At 42.1% G+C, this 17,289-nt stretch overlaps 2 protein-coding genes and 1 non-coding gene across 3 annotated transcripts in view; 1 reads left to right on the top strand and 2 right to left on the bottom strand.

Moving 5' to 3' along the window:
• The window catches only part of LOC144578709 (uncharacterized), a 141,898-nt gene extending 133,331 nt beyond the window's left edge, over window positions 1-8,567 (bottom strand). Inside the window, exons 1-2 of the mRNA XM_078346011.1 lie at window positions 8,300-8,567; window positions 2,700-2,779 (exon numbers count right to left, since the gene is read on the bottom strand). Coding sequence (XP_078202137.1) covers window positions 2,700-2,779; window positions 8,300-8,449 — 230 coding nt within the window. The 5' untranslated portion in view covers window positions 8,450-8,567. The remainder of the gene's footprint in view (window positions 1-2,699; window positions 2,780-8,299) is intronic.
• On the bottom strand, window positions 6,375-6,481 carry LOC118146492 (U6 spliceosomal RNA). Its single transcript, XR_004732352.1, has one exon. It is a non-coding gene; the product is annotated as a U6 spliceosomal RNA (small nuclear RNA).
• A 147-nt stretch (window positions 8,568-8,714) lies between the features above and the next one.
• PPP1R3C (protein phosphatase 1 regulatory subunit 3C) lies at window positions 8,715-13,426 on the top strand. The gene is made up of 2 exons (XM_002756396.6): window positions 8,715-8,831; window positions 11,001-13,426. The coding sequence occupies exons 1-2, from the start codon at window positions 8,818-8,820 to the stop codon at window positions 11,932-11,934; spliced, it is 948 nt and encodes a 315-aa protein (XP_002756442.3). The 5' UTR covers window positions 8,715-8,817; the 3' UTR covers window positions 11,935-13,426.
• Window positions 13,427-17,289: the final 3,863 nt, after the last annotated feature.

The raw sequence follows: 17,289 nt of genomic DNA, 5'->3' as shown, positions 1-17,289 counted from the left end.
GTGACATCTGAGCTGAGCCGAGCCACAGAGAAGGACTAGGCATTAGTCAAGCAAAGGCAAATGAAGAGAGGATGCTCCAGGTGTGATAGGCACTTTATGAGTACAAGTATGGCTAGGTAGTGACAAATGAAGATGAAGTCAGTGAGACAAGCAGAGATCTTGGAGGGCCATGAAAGTCAGCAGTTTGTTTCAGTTATTTATTTTTAGTAGATTTAGATTATGGAGAGCCATAGCAAGATTCTGTGGTCAGAGCTACATTTTAGACACTTTGTTGGCTGTGAGAAAGATGCACCTGAGAGACATAATATAGATTAGGAAAAGCTGATTAAAAGGCTATTACAATTCAAGTGAGGGATAGTGAGGGGCAAGGAAGTGGAGAGGAGGACATCAATTTTGAGAAGTAGTAAGAAGGTCAAAGTAGGCAGGACTTGGTGACTGATTAAATATGGAGGTGAGGAAGACAGAAGCGTCCAACAAGATGCTCATGCTCAGATCCTACTTTAATATCTGTGAATGAAGCAGCTAACTACTCAGGTGAGGTACATACATGAGGTTAGGTCCTGGCTTGGAAGCTTGACCCGATTACTTAATAGTTGTGAACCCTGCTAGAGTCATTCAGCTTTTTTGGGGTCTCAGTTTCCCCTTTTGTAAGATGAAATCGTAAGAGTGGCTTCACAGAGTTTTCGTGAAGATTAAATAAAGGATATGAAGGCATTTGTAAAGTTGAAAGAGCTAATCATACGTAAAATATTATTGCTCTGTGCTGCCTCTGTGATTTTGACCGATTGGATCTTGCATTTCTGTTTGTAGTTTGCAAAATAGTAACTTCATCCACTATCAATTATGAAGAAGACTAAATTTTGTCAATAGCATAAAGACTTTGAATTTGGGGGTAGGCCAGGGTAGAAGCGAGAGAAGAGAAAGTGGTACCTAACCATCTTTTGCCCTGTTTTAAGCAACAGTCCTGTTCTTCTTTTTAATTTAATATCATTAAACTTAAAGAACACATTAGATTATAATCATATTGTAGCAGTGATTATATCATAAAATATATAAAGGGACTGAGCAGTGCTGGATTCATAGTTTGTTCTTAACATTAACTTTTCTTCTATCTTTCTTCAGAAAGAAAAATTACTTTTAATCACCAATTGTCTGAGCTCCAAATTTCTGTAACGAAGAAACTCAACAATGTGTACAGGAAAGCAAGACCTAAAGCTTTTTTCCCAGCACCGTCACTTTTGATTATTGGAGGTGTGTTTTTTTTGACAGGGCAAGTAACAGCATTTTGAAGTTTTCTGTCTTCTTATTAGTAGCTCTCAAATCATTGCCAATTTTACTAAGTGACTTAGGAGATGAATAGTCGTTCATTTAAAAAAATTAATACCTTGTTAATAGAGAGCAACAAGACTTGGAGAAAGTTGGCTTTAAAATGTGTTTTTCATGGACACAGAGGAGAACAACAGACACTGGGGCCTACTGGAGGGTGGAGGGTGGGAGGAGGGAGAGGATCAGGAAAAATAACTAATGTGTACTAGGCTTAATACCTGCATGATGAAATAATTTGTATAACAACCCCCAGTGACACGAGTTTACCTATATAACAAATCTGCACATGTACCCCGACCTTAAAAATAAAAAAAAATGTGTTTTTAAAACTGTGGCTGATGTTGTAGAGGATTTGCTACACTTCAGACAAAATATTAAAGCCCTAGTGAAAACAGTTGACTCAGTAGGATCTGGAAATTGTTAATCCTCCCCAACTTTCCCCAGCTGGAACTTTTCACCACTTACCAGGCATTTAGCAGCTAAACAGAAACAGTTCTCTGATAGACACAAAGCTCTGGCTTAGACCAGGTCTGCCTTTTCTCTCCATGGTTAAGGGAGAAAATACAGCATTCTGGTTTAAAAGAAAAGAATGAAGAGTTCTGAACATCTTTTGGAGCAAGCAGTAACTAACAGTTATGTCCAGAGTTGGGAAAAAGGTGATGTGATGTGTTTGAATACGTGTAAGGGGAGTGGACTCGCAGAGGAGGAGATGTTTAATTTGTTATATGAGAAAGAAAGTGTCATGGTACCTTACAAATGGGGGACCTGCTTTCAGTTTGGTCTCCTCTGCCAAAGGGTCTTCAAAACCCCTTCAGTAGCTAAAGTTAACAGCTGAGTCCAGAAACCAGATTACAGAGCTGAAAAGTAGACTAGTCTAGACAACATGAATCTGGTGAGTAAATAGTGGCTTGGTTAGGCAGAGAGCCTCTGCATCTCAAAGGCTATTGGGTTTTCAAGCAAAAAGATAGACTGCAAAGTCAGGATATAAAGATTTAGTAAAATAAACTAGAGGTGCATATCCCTGCCCAGATAGAGCCATAGAACACACACAGGGCATCCAGACCCACCCAGCACAGACACATCCTATCAGCTGTACCCATGGAGAGTTTTCTCCTGCTTCTTAGAAAGGAGGAACTTGAGATAGGAAGGAATGTGTACTTAAGAGTACACATTAGGCTGGGTATGGCGGCTCACACCTGTAATCCCAGCACTTTGGGAGGCCAAGGCAGGCAGGTCACTTGAGGTCAAGAAGTCAAGACCAGCCTGGCCAATGTGGTGAAACCCTGTCTTCTCTAAAAATATAAAAATTAGCTGGGTGTGGCTGCACACACCTATGATTCGAGATACTCTGGAAGCTGAGGCACAAGAATCACCTGAACCCAGGAGGTGGTGGTGGCAGTGGGCCAAGGTCACATCCTTGCACTCCAGCCTGGGTGACACAGCGAGACTTCATCTTAAAAAAAAAAAAAGGTATATTTAATGTATTGTCTCAATGAGCTTTTTCCTACTGAGTAATTGCCCCAATACTTTTCCTCCATCCCATAAGTCCTAAGTCAAAAAGAAAACTCTCTACGTCACCCAAATTATAGTATGCAGGGCAGTTGAATAGGCCAGCCTTCCTTTTGCAGAATTCCCTCATGAGGTGCTTTATTCACGTATGTTGCTGTGCAGTCAAAGCACTGTTGTCCCCCTCTATAGAGATGTGAATAAAACAATTTCTTATATACATCCTTCCAATCCTCCCACCCCACCCTATATGGCCAGTCAGCTGCCCTTTTACTGAATAAGCTGTTCTTTGGCTCCTGAGAAATACCCACCTGTATCATTTATGAAATTCTGATATGTAAGTAGTCTATTTGATGAACTCTTTCATCTCACTAATCTGATTCTTTACTCATACACCAATTCCAGTTTATTTTTTTTAACTTTGACTTTATAAAACATTTAAGCTGGTAGGGTTAGAATCTCTTGATATCACTTGAGGTCAGGAGTTCAAGACCAGCCTGGCCAACACGGTGAAACCCTGTCTCTACTAAAAATACTAAAAATACAAAAATTAGCCAGGCATCATGGTACACACCTGTCATCCCAGCTATTGGGGAGGCTGAGGCAGGAGAATCACTTGAATCTGGGAGGCTGAGGTTGCAGTCAAGATGGCGCCAGTCTAGGTGACAGAGTGAGAGTCTGTCAAAAAAAAAAACCACTCTTTTTTGACCCCTCTTCCCCATTTCTCCCCAGCCAGAATCCTCACTTCTAGCCAAATTGTTCTCCTTGTAATTACCCAAAAAGTCCTGGTCCTCTTTGGCCATCCTGACCCCCACAGGCTGCTCCTTTCTCTGAAGTCCTGAAGCATGTGTAGCAAATGTGTATAATATTCACATGATCCATTTGCCACTAAGCCAACTGGATACAGTGATATCATCCTTTTTTTTTCATCCACCCTCCTCTCTCCTTTTCCTCACCTCACCTGAGATACCTACATGTTTCAGGTGGTGTCCTGCACTTTTTTTTTTTTTTTTTTGAGAGCAGTCTTGCTCTATCATGTAGGCTGGAGTGCAGTGGTGTGATCTCAACTCACTACAACCTTCGCCTCAAGTGATTCTCCTGTTCCAGCCTCCCAAGTAGCTGGGATTACAGGTCCCTGCCACCATGCCCAGCTAATTTTGTATTTTTTAGTAGGGACAGCGTTTGACTATGTTGGCCATAGTCGTCTCAAACTCCTGACCTCAAGTGATCCGCTCACCTTGGCCTTCCAAAGCGCTGGGATTACAGTTGTGAGCCACCGTGCCCAGGCCTGCACTTTCTTCAACCCTTTATTATTGCTAACAATTATGCTTTCCCACCATACTCAGACTGTTCTCTGCTCTTACTGGGATATTTTACAAGTGGGGTTTGAAGTAAAAACTCAAACATTTCCAGTAGTGAAAATTATACTGAATGATTGGTAGCATAGTATACCTGGCAACAAGCAGATTTGTTACTCCTTTCACTTCCCCCACTTGCCTCTGGGAATATGCCCTTTGAATGGATCGGTGGGTGGCTGGCACCGTTTCAATTGTGATATTATTTGCTTTCTCACTTGTTGAGCCACACAGCTGTATTGCTGTCATCTAAATGCCCTAAAGATGCTATCACACCATACTTAAGTTCTTCCCATTTTCCTGGCCTTCCTAAGTCCCACCACCTCCTTGAAGCTTCACAGATATTCCACAGGGAGCCTTCTCTTTTCAGGATCTCTCTGGCTTTGGAGCTACTTTTTGGTCTCAGTAGGGACCAGTGTGGTGCTTGTCCTTTTCAGAGCAATTCACACACGAGGAGCATGGATTCTAGAGGGGTTTGAAACCTGATCCTGTCACCTACTAGCTGTGTGATCTTGGACAATTTGCCCCCAGATGTCTTATTTTCCTCATCTGTGAAATGGGTTTCTGCCTCACCAGATTCTTATAAAGATTACATGAGTTAATATTTCTAAGTGCTTAAAACAGTGCCTAGCCCAAAGTACGCACTATATGTTTTTTCAGGTTATATCCTGTCATCTAATATTGGGGTTCCTATTGAATGCAGCTAAAGAAGGAAGAAGAAAATAGTATACAAGAGAGCTTACCATTAACCAAGACAAATGAATTGTTACCTTTTTTTGTTCTCCAAAATGCAAAACCTGCTCCTTTTAATCATAATTTAAAAAACAATTCTCAACTTCCCTGACTCTTCGCTGAAACTTCATAATTGATCTTCAGTGAAGATCACTTGTGAGGTTTCTCTCAGTTACCACTAACAGTGGTTAAAGTACTGATATTTTTATATTATTAACTACGGGGCTTAACTCTAAAGGACTTTCTTGATTAGGCACTGAAAAAAGACAATCTTGCAGAAAATGAGTTGACAACTTGGCAACCCCCCAGGGTGTTTTTCCAAAGGCAACTCTCAGGCAATGTGTTGAGCGAATGCTGTAAGACACCCACTGTGTAAGCCCCACAGTCATCAGCCGCTTGCTTAGTAGTTTCTTAAAATGTCCCTTGGTTATATTGTGAATTTGTTTTTCTGTAATAATGATGGTAACCTCCCCATGGTCAAAGGATATGGCTGCTGAGACTTTGGAACCCCTGGCATGGAGCTAGAAATACCGCACAGCTCAATTATCTCCTGCTGATAGATTTATTGTTAAGATGGGTAGGACCAAGCAATGTTTAGGCACTGCCAAACCACAGTGGGAGAAATCCTATGAATAAAATAAAGCTCCCCAGGATTCCTTGTCTACTCTGTCTTCATTGTTGTGACCCCCAACTAAGAACACTGATTCCATCCCAGCTCCTCTCATCTCATAATGAAGGGGAGTAAGACCCTTCTGTCTCTGGGAAGGAGACAGAAGTGAAAAGCCTGGATCATCCAGTTTAGAAGTTTATTGAGGGGCTGGGCGCAGTGGCTCACGCCTGTAATCCCAGCACTTTGGGAGGCCGAGGCGGGTGGATCATGAGGTCAAGAGATTGAGACCATCCTGGTCAACATGGTGAAACCCCGTCTCTACTAAAAATACAAAAAATTAGCTGTGCATGGTGGTGCGCACCTGTAGTCCCAGCTACTCAGGAGGTTGAGGCAGGAGAATTGCCTGAACCCAGGAGGCAGAGGTTGCGGTGAGCCGAGATCGCGCCATTGCACTCCAGCCTGGGCAACAAGAGCAAAACTGTCTCAGGAAAAAAAAAAGAAGTTTATTGAGTGTTGAGTCCTTTTAGGAGAAAGCATGGTCTCCCTGAATCTTCCATTTGAAGGAGTTGAAAGGGAGAGTGCCTACTATGACATTAGTAGACACCAGAGGGCAGGAGAGAAAGCTGTATGAATGGAACAGGTGCAACTTGAAAGGGTGGTGCAAATAAATGGCATAAGCGTGTGAAAATTTCCACCACAGTTCTTGGCACCTAGCAGGTACGATATATGTGTTAGTTGAATCTGAAAGTTTAAACCCCCTTGAAAAATTATTTCTTAATTAAGTCATCCATGTTCATTATAGAAAATTTTAAAAAAGAAAACAGAGCAGCAGAACAACAAAGACTTTTTTTTTGGAACGCTTCACGAATTTGCACGTCATCCTTGCGCAGGGGCCATGCTAATCTTCTCTGTATCGTTCCAATCTTAGTATATGTGCTGCCGAAGCGAGCATAACAAAGACATTTTTAATCACTCATAATCTCACCATCCCAAAATAAACTGTTCACGTTTCTGTAGAGCACATTCTGTTTTCTATGCATGCATACCTTTCTCTCAAAACGCGATCACCACAAATTGTTATTCATGTTTCTCCATCATTTTAACTGGTAATATTTACTGTTTAGCTCAATATATGATTATGGGTAGAGGAAAAGAATACCCAGGGTTCTAGTTTTGGCTCAGACCTAGCCAGCCTCTGGCAAGCAGCTTGACCTCTCTGTTTTCTCTTCCTCATCTGTGAAATAAAGAGGTTGATGCCTATCACCTCCTTCTACCTCCATAATTCTAACCATTGATGGGTCATTAAAAGAAGGTGATATGGTACAGTGGTTATTGCTCTAGCATCAGCCAGGCTCTAATCCCTGCTCTATCTGTGGGATCCTGGGCAGATTTTTCTTGTTTTCTTTTTGACACAGTTTCACTCTGTCACTCAGGCTGGAGTGCAGTGGTGCAATCTTGGCTCACTGCAACCTCCACTTCCCGGGGTCAAGCGATTTTCCTGCCTCAGCCTCCAGAGTAGCTGAGGGTACAGGCATGCACACCACGCCCGGCTAATTTTTGTATTTTTAGTAAAGACAGGGTTTCACCATGTTGGCCAGGCTGGTCTCGAACTCCTGGCCCCAAGTGATCTTCTGGATAGGTTTCCTGACCACTCAGTGTCTCTGTTTTCTTTTCTCTAAAATGGAATTAATAATTGGCATAACACATAGGGTTGTGAGAACTGAATCGATAGCACACAGTGTTTAACACAGAGTAAAGGCTCAACAAGCAGCAGCTATTTTCAATATTTTAGCTCAGGCACCAGGTGTCTTGAGGTGATAGAGTAAAACCTCTATCTGAGAGATCAAGTAGAAACTTGGGAGCTAGCCAGGGTTGAACACAAGAGCTGGGTATTATGCTGAGTCTGTTCATTGGCACCACATGAAGAAATTGAGGTTAGAACTTGCCTACATTTATGTAGCTAGTGTCAATCCAAAGACCTTCCAGCTAGTTTTGGTTGAGCTAAGGGGGCTTGAAGACCTGCCATGAGTTAGACATTTCACAAATAAAACCCAGGCATGAAGTGCCTTTCCCAATGATATTCAGTGTGATCTTTTTTTTCTTCACTCTAATAACTCCACTTTAACAATTCCACTGTTTGACAGTTGTTTAAAAGACATAGGAATTTTTGTATATTTTAATTGACTAATGGATATCTCAGTAAAGCAGAACTAGGACATGGGAATAATTTAGACTTGACTTAGATAGACATTTAATTTTACGGTTGTAGATGATGATCTAAAAAAAATCCCCAAACTGAGCAAAATAATGAAACCTTAGCGAAAGTGACTGACTCAGAGGACTCATGAAACATACAGCGTGCTTTTTAAAATTGTATTTTAACATTTTGATTTCCATGCCACTCCCAGAGGACCTCAGAATTGAGTGAGGGGTTTGGGTTGACTGCTGCCTCTGACAGGCTCTATGGGTGAAAAGGGTCATTTCACTTTCGGCTTTAGTGTCCCTCTCAGGGGAGAAAATAGAATAGACAGAAATACAAAGTGTCTTTTAATTAATTCCACCTCTGTGTTTTCTGGGGCTCGTATGCTTTCCTAACGACATTTGTTAGATAAGTTGGTAATTCTTGGCAGCTGTCTACTGTGGGGTGCATCTGTGAACTCATCCTAACCAAAAGCATGCAACCAGTTTGGGGTCGCTCAGGCTAAGGTGAGGGAGAAACGCGGATACAGCGGGCAATGAACAACATAAACATTTCAAATGCGATACATACACATTCGGACTGAGCCACATCTTCTGTGTGTAGATTCAACTGCACTGACCTACAAAGCCATTCGCGAGTAACAGCCGCCCCAAGCCTGAGGCACTGGCGCCCCTCCTGGGCGAGCTGGCTGCGCTCTCTCCTGGCCCGCGCCCGCTGCATGCGGTACGTGCCTGTCCGGCCCCTGGCCCAGGGTTCCCGTTCCGCGGTTGGGTCCAGCTGGCCCGGGAGTCCCCGAACCTTCCCGGGACGCCCAGCTCGCGCTCTGCACGTCCGGCCCGGGGGCGATCACGTTCCCGGGCCGAGGGCCCGTGCCCTAGCTGGGCGCTGGTTGGTCGCGCCACGGGGTCCGAGGCCCGGCGATTGGTCCCAGGGATCGGGTCACGTGCTTCGGAGCGGATAAGTGCCGTCTCAGCGCCCGGCCTTCATTCCGTCCCAGCGATCGCCGCGGGGCAAGGCAGGTAGCTGGGGTTGAAATTTGTGCAGGCAGTGGGTGCTGGCTTTCACGGTCCGCTGCGCCTCTCTGCCTAATGAGCTGCACCAGGTAGGTTCGCTGCAACTCTGCGCGCCGGGAACACAAGGGGACGCGCAGTTGTGGGGAAGTTGAAGGGCGTTTCAGTTCTGTCATCTCTGGAAAGGGACACCCCAGGGGAGGACAAGTGGGCTGACTGCTTAGTTGAATCTGGCAACAGAGAGGCCTTGGAGGTATAGAAACTTGGCTCTATTTCTTAAGAAGAGCCTATTTTAGAAATAAGCAAATTAAAGCAGAAATGACCTTAACGTGAATCAGCTTGGGTTCGGATTTTCTCAGGGATGCGGCTGTTCTTTTGGTCCTGCACAAATGTGCCAAAGACTCGGGCAGCTAAAGTGGCGAGAACAGCACTCTGACATTGCTGGTTAGGTGGTTTAGCTTGGAGGAAAAAATTTACAGGACGATGTTTGTAGTCATTCATCCTTCTTATCACAGTTTGCCATAGCAAAATCTCAAGAGTTTGAGCAATTATTTTTAACTCTTGTCCAGGACTTAAAGTTCCAGGGAAATCACCCAATACTAAAACTGTCCTTCTATAAATGCAAAAAGTCAAAGAGAAAAAAAAACCTCCCATAAAATACTTTAAATAGCTTCTCCAGACATAGCTTAGCAGAAGACTTCTCTAAAAATCCTGCCTATTAACTATTATTAGACCCACAAATATAGCTTTAGCTTTCATTTGTTTGTTCTAAGTTTGCAAGTCTCCCAAAAAAACCCCAGAGCTAATACAGTAAATTCTGTGAGTGTTCTTTATTACTCATTTTTGTGATAATGACCACTTGCATACATGTTTAGAGCTGCTGTGAGGAGAGTTACTAAAGCCAGATTGAGAAATGTCATGTACAGTATACACACACCTCTTACGTGTAAGGCTAAGATGGGGGGAAAATCCTAATGCCATAAGCTTGGAAATATCTAATGAGGACTAAAGGCCAGAAAAAAAGTCTTCTTTATGAATGCTTCTTGGTTTAATATTGTTGAGCATGTTCATCTTTAAAAGTTTAAATAGCTTTATTGTCTTTCTACTTATAAATGCCTATTAGAAAATACCAAAAAAGAACAAAAATGAAAATAGATCATCTATAATCCTATCACCCAGAGATAATAATTATTATATTATTAGGAAAGACATATTTCCTATAGAGTTTTTCAATATTTACAAGTTCATATATATATATTGTATATCTTAAAACACTCCAACTTTCAGGTAATCAGTTTTTCCACTTAAATGTGGAATTGTCATGGGCATCTCTTTAGGTGAACTATCAATTACACACAGTTTTTAAGTGCATGAATTGTTGACTTGTATTTCAGTGGTTATTTGTGAAAAATGAGGAAGAGCATGATAAAATGCAAAGAGAATTCTTCGGCTTCTCTAGCCTTCTCACTGTCAAAACTGTTGCATGTTAATTTTATTTTTTTCAAGTGAATTACCAGAGAAGTGTCAATCAATTTAGCAGCAAAATAAACCAAAGCATCCAGAGGGAGCAGAGGGTCTGGAACTGTGGCTCCTGAACTTGTCTGGTTATTAGAATCACCTGGGAAGCTTTAAGAACATGTGCATCCCTTGGCCCTAGCCCCAGAAGTTCTGCTTCAGTGGTTCTAAGTCCCAGGATAAGGATAGAAAGAAGGAAGGAAAGGAAGGAATTCCCTAGGCATGAAGTCCCAGGAAAAGGAAGGAGGGAGGGAAGGAAGGGAGGAAGGGATTCCCTGAGGCATGAAGTCCCAGGAAAAGGAAGGAAGGAAGGAGGGAAGGAGGGAAAGAGGGAGGGAGGGAGGGAGGGAGGGAAGGAGGAGGGAACTTCCCTAGGCATGGTGACCAGACAGGTTTGAGGACCACACAATCATGTGCTCCAGAACAGAGCACATGATTCTTAAGACTGCCTTGGAGATCATCAAATAGAACACTTTTATTTCTCAGATGGGGAAACTGAGACCCCATTCCCCTCTAAGTGTTTTAAGCAATTAACACTTAGTCAGCCTTTAGCCAGCCAAAGGTAAAGGTAACCATAGAAAGAAGATCTGATCACTTAATACTGTTCTCTTTTACTACATATGACAGCACCTGCCTGATACTAGTGCACTGGCTGTCATTCAGCACAAAAATAGTACATATGCATTTGGCACTGGGGAAGAGCACTTCCGATCCAGGTGATAATCCCCCTTCCCTTTGCATTCCAGAATGATCCAGGTTTTAGATCCACGTCCTTTGACAAGTTCAGTCATGCCAGTGGATGTGGCTATGAGGCTTTGCTTGGCTCATTCACCGCCCGTGAAGAGTTTCCTGGGCCCTTACAATGACTTTCAACAAAGACATTTTGTGAATAAATTAAAGCCTCTGAAACCATGTCTCAACATAAAACAGGAAGCCAAATCACAGAACGACTGGAAGTGCTCGCACAACCAAGCCAAGAAGCGCGTTGTGTTTGCTGACTCCAAGGGCCTCTCTCTCACCGCGATCCATGTCTTCTCTGACATCCCAGAAGAACCAGCATGGGATCTCCAGTTTGATCTCTTGGACCTTAATGATATCTCCTCTGGCTTAAAACTCCATGAGGAGAAAAACTTGATTTTAGATTTCCCTCAGCCTTCAACTGATTACCTAAGTTTCCGGAACCACTTTCAGAAGAACTTTGTCTGTCTGGAGAACTGCTCTTTGCAAGAGCGAACAGTGACAGGGACTGTAAAAGTCAAAAACGTGAGCTTTGAGAAGAAAGTTCAGGTCCGTATCACTTTTGATTCTTGGAGAAACTACACTGACATGGACTGTGTCTACATGAAAAATGTGTATGGTGGCTCAGATAGTGATACCTTCTCATTTGCCATTGACTTACCCCCTGTCATTCCAACTGAGCAGAAAATTGAGTTCTGCATATCTTACCATGCTAATGGGCAAGTCTTTTGGGACAACAATGATGGTCAGAATTATAGAATTGTCCATGTTCAGTGGAAGCCTGATGGGGTGCAGACACAGATGGCATCTCAGGACTTCCACCAGACATCTCCTAAGACAGAGTTAGAGTCAACAATCTTTGGTAGTCCGAGGCTGGCTAGTGGGCTCTTCCCAGAGTGGCAGAGCTGGGGGAGAATGGAGAACTTGGCCTCTTATCGATGAATCAAGCAACAATGTGACTGGTCTTGACTTGTCATATCCTCTCATGCAATCCTAGGTCTGTATTGCTCAATGTTAGGAAGCCTTTGCTACTCTATCAGTAGGTTTAGATCTCAGCCTTTGAGACCTGGCTATGGAAAAGAAAGCCACGTGAGAATTTAGTGTTGGGGTCTATACAGATGATGCTACTCAACTGTGGTTTGGAGGATCAAGTAGCAGGTGGAAAACTATTTTTATAAAGGTAATCCTTTTTCATTGCCCTTCCTCCTTCCCTCTCAATCTGCTAGCTTTCATATTGGGCAAGGAAAAGTTGAGGAAGGATGGCCGATGGTGATGGAAAGCTGTGTTAGTGGTATGAGGAATGTGTGAAAAGCATACACAAAGGGCTCTGAATCTCAAGTCAGAGGAGTGGAAGGTCTGATCATTGTTGTTGGAAAAAATGTAAGGTTAATTTGTGTTTTTAAGTTGGTTTTACAGTTCTCTCCTGGGGAAATTATTTGTGGAGGGGAAAAAGATCCATTCTATGTATCCTTGTGGAGAAAAGTCAAATAACCTTTAAGAGTGTGGGTGGTATTGAAGGAAGAAGATGAATTTCAGCTCTGAAGAATCAAGATCTTCAGAAGATCAGAAAGTGAAGCCTTTCTGTTCAGATGTTATATATAAAAAAATCATAATTTGGGGAAAGTTTAAGGAAATCCAGCTTTGCAGTCCTAATGTTATAAGTGACTTTGTGGTCAAAACATCATGCCTGGGTTCTTGTTATTGAATGCTTGGAACAGGAAAACCATGCCATCATCAATGGCTAACAGTACATAGGGACTTCATGTCATGTCAAAGATAGTTCTTTGCAAGTGCCTTGACTAAACCAGAAAACTGTCATTGCTTAACCCAAATGTCTGAATGGTCATCTGATAACTCATAGATTTTGGCCTCATTAAGAAGGTCCACTCTGTACACAGGCATTCCTCCTGCAATAATGTTGTATCTTTGAGACTGTTGTCACTGTACACAACTCACATCCTTCATATTGAAGGTGAGTCATTTTTCTGCACATTTTTGATGTGATGTTCGACGTGAGGCCCGACACTAGGATTCTCAATGCAAGAATCCAGTACCTTGCACGTAGAAGTAGCAACCCATTGCTTGCCTATTTTCATCTCGCTGTTTTCTTTTAAGAAAAATGGATGTGACTTGTTTTGAATGTGTTGTATTATACTTGTTTTTGTGTGTGCATAAATCCATTCTGTAGGATCTTAAGAAAGAGTCCCAGAATGTTGCTTCTATTTTTGTGCACATCATTGAGAGGTATTACAAGAATGCAGTTAATTTTAACATGTGTGATGTGCCATGGTGGAAAAGTACTATTGGAATAACTCTGCAGTGACAGAATTTGAAGTTTGGCTAGGATCCATACTTTTTCTACTGTAAGTATTTCACTCTCCTCTAGCTATCCTTGATGAGCTTCTCACTTTAAGAATAAATGTGTTTTATATAAGACCTGAGTATATTTTCTTTCTCAAAGCCACAGTCGAATAAGAAACTCAACTGACATTCTCATTTTTTTTTTTTTTTTTTGTTTAGGAACAACTAAGCAGAGTTAGTAGGGACCAAGACATGGATCTATCTGAGGATATTCATAAGGCCCCAGTCCCATTAGTGACCACCCTTCCTAACACCTGACCACTGGGTTGGGGAGCAGGGGCAATGACTTGAGCTGCTCCTACTGCTTCTCCCCCCACTCTGACTGTCCGCATCTGTGGTTTCTGCTCACACACACACAGTCTCTGCTGGGTCAGGGATATGTTGGAGGCCATATCTCAGCTTTGATGGGCAAGGAGTTGGTGTGGGAAAGGTTGGAGTGGCTTCTACGTCTTGAGCAAGCACCTTCCTGAAGGGGCAGAACTTCCAGCTGCACAGAGGGGCATAGGGAAGGGGCAGCAGGCAGCAGTTCTGGACGGAAGGGAGCAGCACAACTCCTTGGAGTGAGAGGCAGCAGGTTTGTGATCTAAGTTGTTGCTCTAGTTCTGCCTAAAATCTGCACAGCATATCTAAATAAAGATCTGCATGACGTTGACCAAGCTACTGAAAAGGCCCAAGTATGAAGAATAAACTTTTATCATATCATAGAATCCTCTATGTCAGAGCTGTAAGTCACAGGCCTGCAGGCTGTATCTGGGCACAGATCTATTTTATTTGACACAGGATTTTAAAAGAATTTATTGCCATGATATTACAATCAGTGAACTACATTAAAAATCTGGGTTTACTTTTTTTCCCGAAAAAATTATAAGGTCTTCCCACATGGCAACCAATACATGAAGTTGCATAGCAGCTGTGCCCTTTAGATGGGGCATGCATCCTAGATGCGTTATTGGCCACAGTCTTGATTTGGCCACAGTCTCCACCCATGGCTTCACTCTCCACTATCTGCCGACTTCTGTAAGTGCTGGAATTTATACCCCTATTTTGTTTCCTCTCTATTTATGCTGATGGTTTGGTGGAAGAGAGTGCCCTGTTCCCAAGAGATGGAAAAAAATCAAACTTGGGTCTATCAGGGACCTCGAAGACCGTGGGGCTCAAGTGCCTAACTTTATAAAGGAAGAAACTAAGATCCAGATAGGTGAAGTGACTTCTTCAAGGTAGCGTGGCCAGGTTGAGCCAGCTGAACATTGACTTGTCACTTAATGTCCCTCCCTCGCTTCACACGGCCTTCTTGAAATCTCTTAGGGAGGTGCCCCTTCTCCCACAGTCCCCTTCTTACAGGGGAGCTATTTCCCAGCAGGCATGGCCAGCTTGTGCTGGTCATGTGTGCCAGCCTGACCCAATTTTGGGGTGATGGTGGGCAGCTGAGGAGGGAGGAGCTGGTCAAAGAGCAGGGTGTTCCTGGAGATTTACTATAAAATAGAATTAACTGTATTTCACATCCTGGTATCTCACCTAATAGTAAAAGCAACTTTACTTTTAAAAATTTAACATAAGAGAATCACTTGAATTCAGAGTGCAAAAAAATATAAAGTTTAATTTAGTTATACAAGGAAGGACTGTTTTCTTTTTTCCCTCTAAATTGATGGCTCTCCTTTTAGTTCATCACCAAGCTGAAATCTCTAGTGTGGGAGTGAACTGTGCATTTTTATCAATGTGAATCCAAAAGTTCTACACAAGTTTGAGTGGCCCTTCAAGCTGCAAAGGGAGAATCTCTTCCTCAGCTTTCATCTCTAGGTTCCTCATAGAGCTTTCCAGCAGCTACTTGGAGCTGTGATCTGAACAAACCCTCTCATTAGTGGGCAAGGATCCCAAACTCAGAGCAGCCCATATGCAGTGTCGCTGACTCCTGGCCTTGATCTTTCCCTCTTTCCGACAATGAGTGGACGCCCATTCCTGGATTTGGATGGTCCCTCTAAGTCAGCAGTTCTTAACTTTGGCTGCATATCAAATTCAACTGGTAAGCTTTACAAGATACTGATGCCTCCCCCTGAACCTTCCAAGATTTTGATTTAATTGGTCCAAGCCATGGCCTGTGCATTGGACAGTTCTGAAAGTTTTCCAGATGTTTCCAATATGCATCAAACTTGAGGGACTCTGATTTAAGCTGTGTGAAATGTTTTCAGTTGTCCCTATTCAGAGAGCAGAGTCATCTAATGGCTCAAAGGATTCCTCCAGAAATAGTAGAGCCTGGCCTACTGCCCCTTCTCCAACACTCCAGCCTTGCCCATACCATCTCCTGCTAAACAGCCTAGACATGGACTTCTTATTTTGCCAATAGATAATTTCTTTTTCTCTTCTCTGATCTTTTGTGTATAGGAGTAGGTTAATGAGGAGGCCTTTGGGAACAAGTAACATGATCTCTTGACTCACATAGCTTAAACTATAAAGGAAATAGATTATCCTACAATACAAGACCCAAGATAGGGTGTTTTCAAAGTTGGTTAAGCCAGTGGCTTAAACTCGGGTGATTCTGGTTGAATATTGGTATTAGTGTTTGAGATTCTTTTCTCAAGGACTTAGTACTAATATTAGTATTTTATGTTACTGATTGGGACAGTACAGTATCTGAAATAGCACTGTAGTAAGAGTCACTCGTTTATCCAACAAATATTTATAGAGCACTAACTGTGTGTTTGGCAGTCAATATATAATGATGAACAAGACAACACAAATAAGATTTCTGCTGTCATGGAGCATGAGTGCTAGAGACATTTTCACTTCTCTATCCTATCACTTCATAGTAACACTCCAGCTGGGTAATTTTGGGTAAGTCTCAATTTAATTCTCTATGAAACCGGTTGATTATTTACAAGCTTGTTGTGAGGCTAATAACAGTGGTATATTAGTCTGTTCTCATGCTCCTAATAAAGACATACCCAAGACTGGGTAATTTATAAAGGAAAGTGGTTTAATGAACTCACAGTTCCACATGGCTGGGGAAGCCTCACGATCATGGCAGAAGGCAAAGAAAGAGCAATGGGATATCTTACGTGGTGGCAAGCAAGAGGGCTTGGGCAGGTGAGCTCCCACTTATAAAACTGTCAGATCTCATGAGACTTGTTCACTACCACGAAAACGGTATGGGGGAAACTGCCCTCATGATTCAGTTATCTCCACCTGGCCCCACCCTTGACACATGAGTATTATTACAATTCAAGGTGAGATTTGAGTAGGGACACATATCAAGTGACTAATAATTATATAACCCAGCACTGTTCTAAGTTATAAACTTGTTTAACTCTCACAACAGTTCAATGAGGTGGTTTCTCTTATTAAGCTCATTTTACAGAAGAGGAAACCGAGGCACAGACAAGATTTGTGACTTGTCTAAGGTCAAAGAGTTAGTAAGTGTTGGAGCTAAGGCTTGAGCTCAGACTTAAAGTTTGTGGTCACAACATTTACACCGTGATACTTCTCAAAACTCTTCATAGTGTACCTTTTAAGTAGAGTATTTTGTCTATTTGTATTTAACCCAATTCTTGATATAGTGGAGTTGATGTATACCATTTTATTATTTGTTTTCTATTTGACCCATTTATGTTCTTTTTCATTTATTTCTTGTCTTCTTTTGGATTTTTTCGTTATTCTATTTTTTTCCATTTTATTAACTTGTTAGTTACAGATTCTTTTCCTTTTCTTTTAGTGATTACGCACATCATTGATTCTTACAGTAGAGTAAAAATGATCACTTTGACACCTTCTTTGATAAAGCTAGGACCTTAAGCACTTTACCATCTTCCTATTATTTGCATTTTATTATCTATTTAGTACTAAATATACTTTAAGCCCCATGAGATAGGATCATGTTGTTTTGTTCAGTCACCATTATTTTCCATTTATCTGTGTTTTGCTCATTCTGTTATTCTTTCTGTA

This window comes from Callithrix jacchus, chromosome 12 (assembly GCF_049354715.1).
Source record: "Callithrix jacchus isolate 240 chromosome 12, calJac240_pri, whole genome shotgun sequence".
NCBI lineage: Eukaryota > Metazoa > Chordata > Mammalia > Primates > Cebidae > Callithrix > Callithrix jacchus.
Note: the sequence above shows the minus strand (reverse complement) of the source record. Positions and strands in the feature narration are given on the sequence as shown.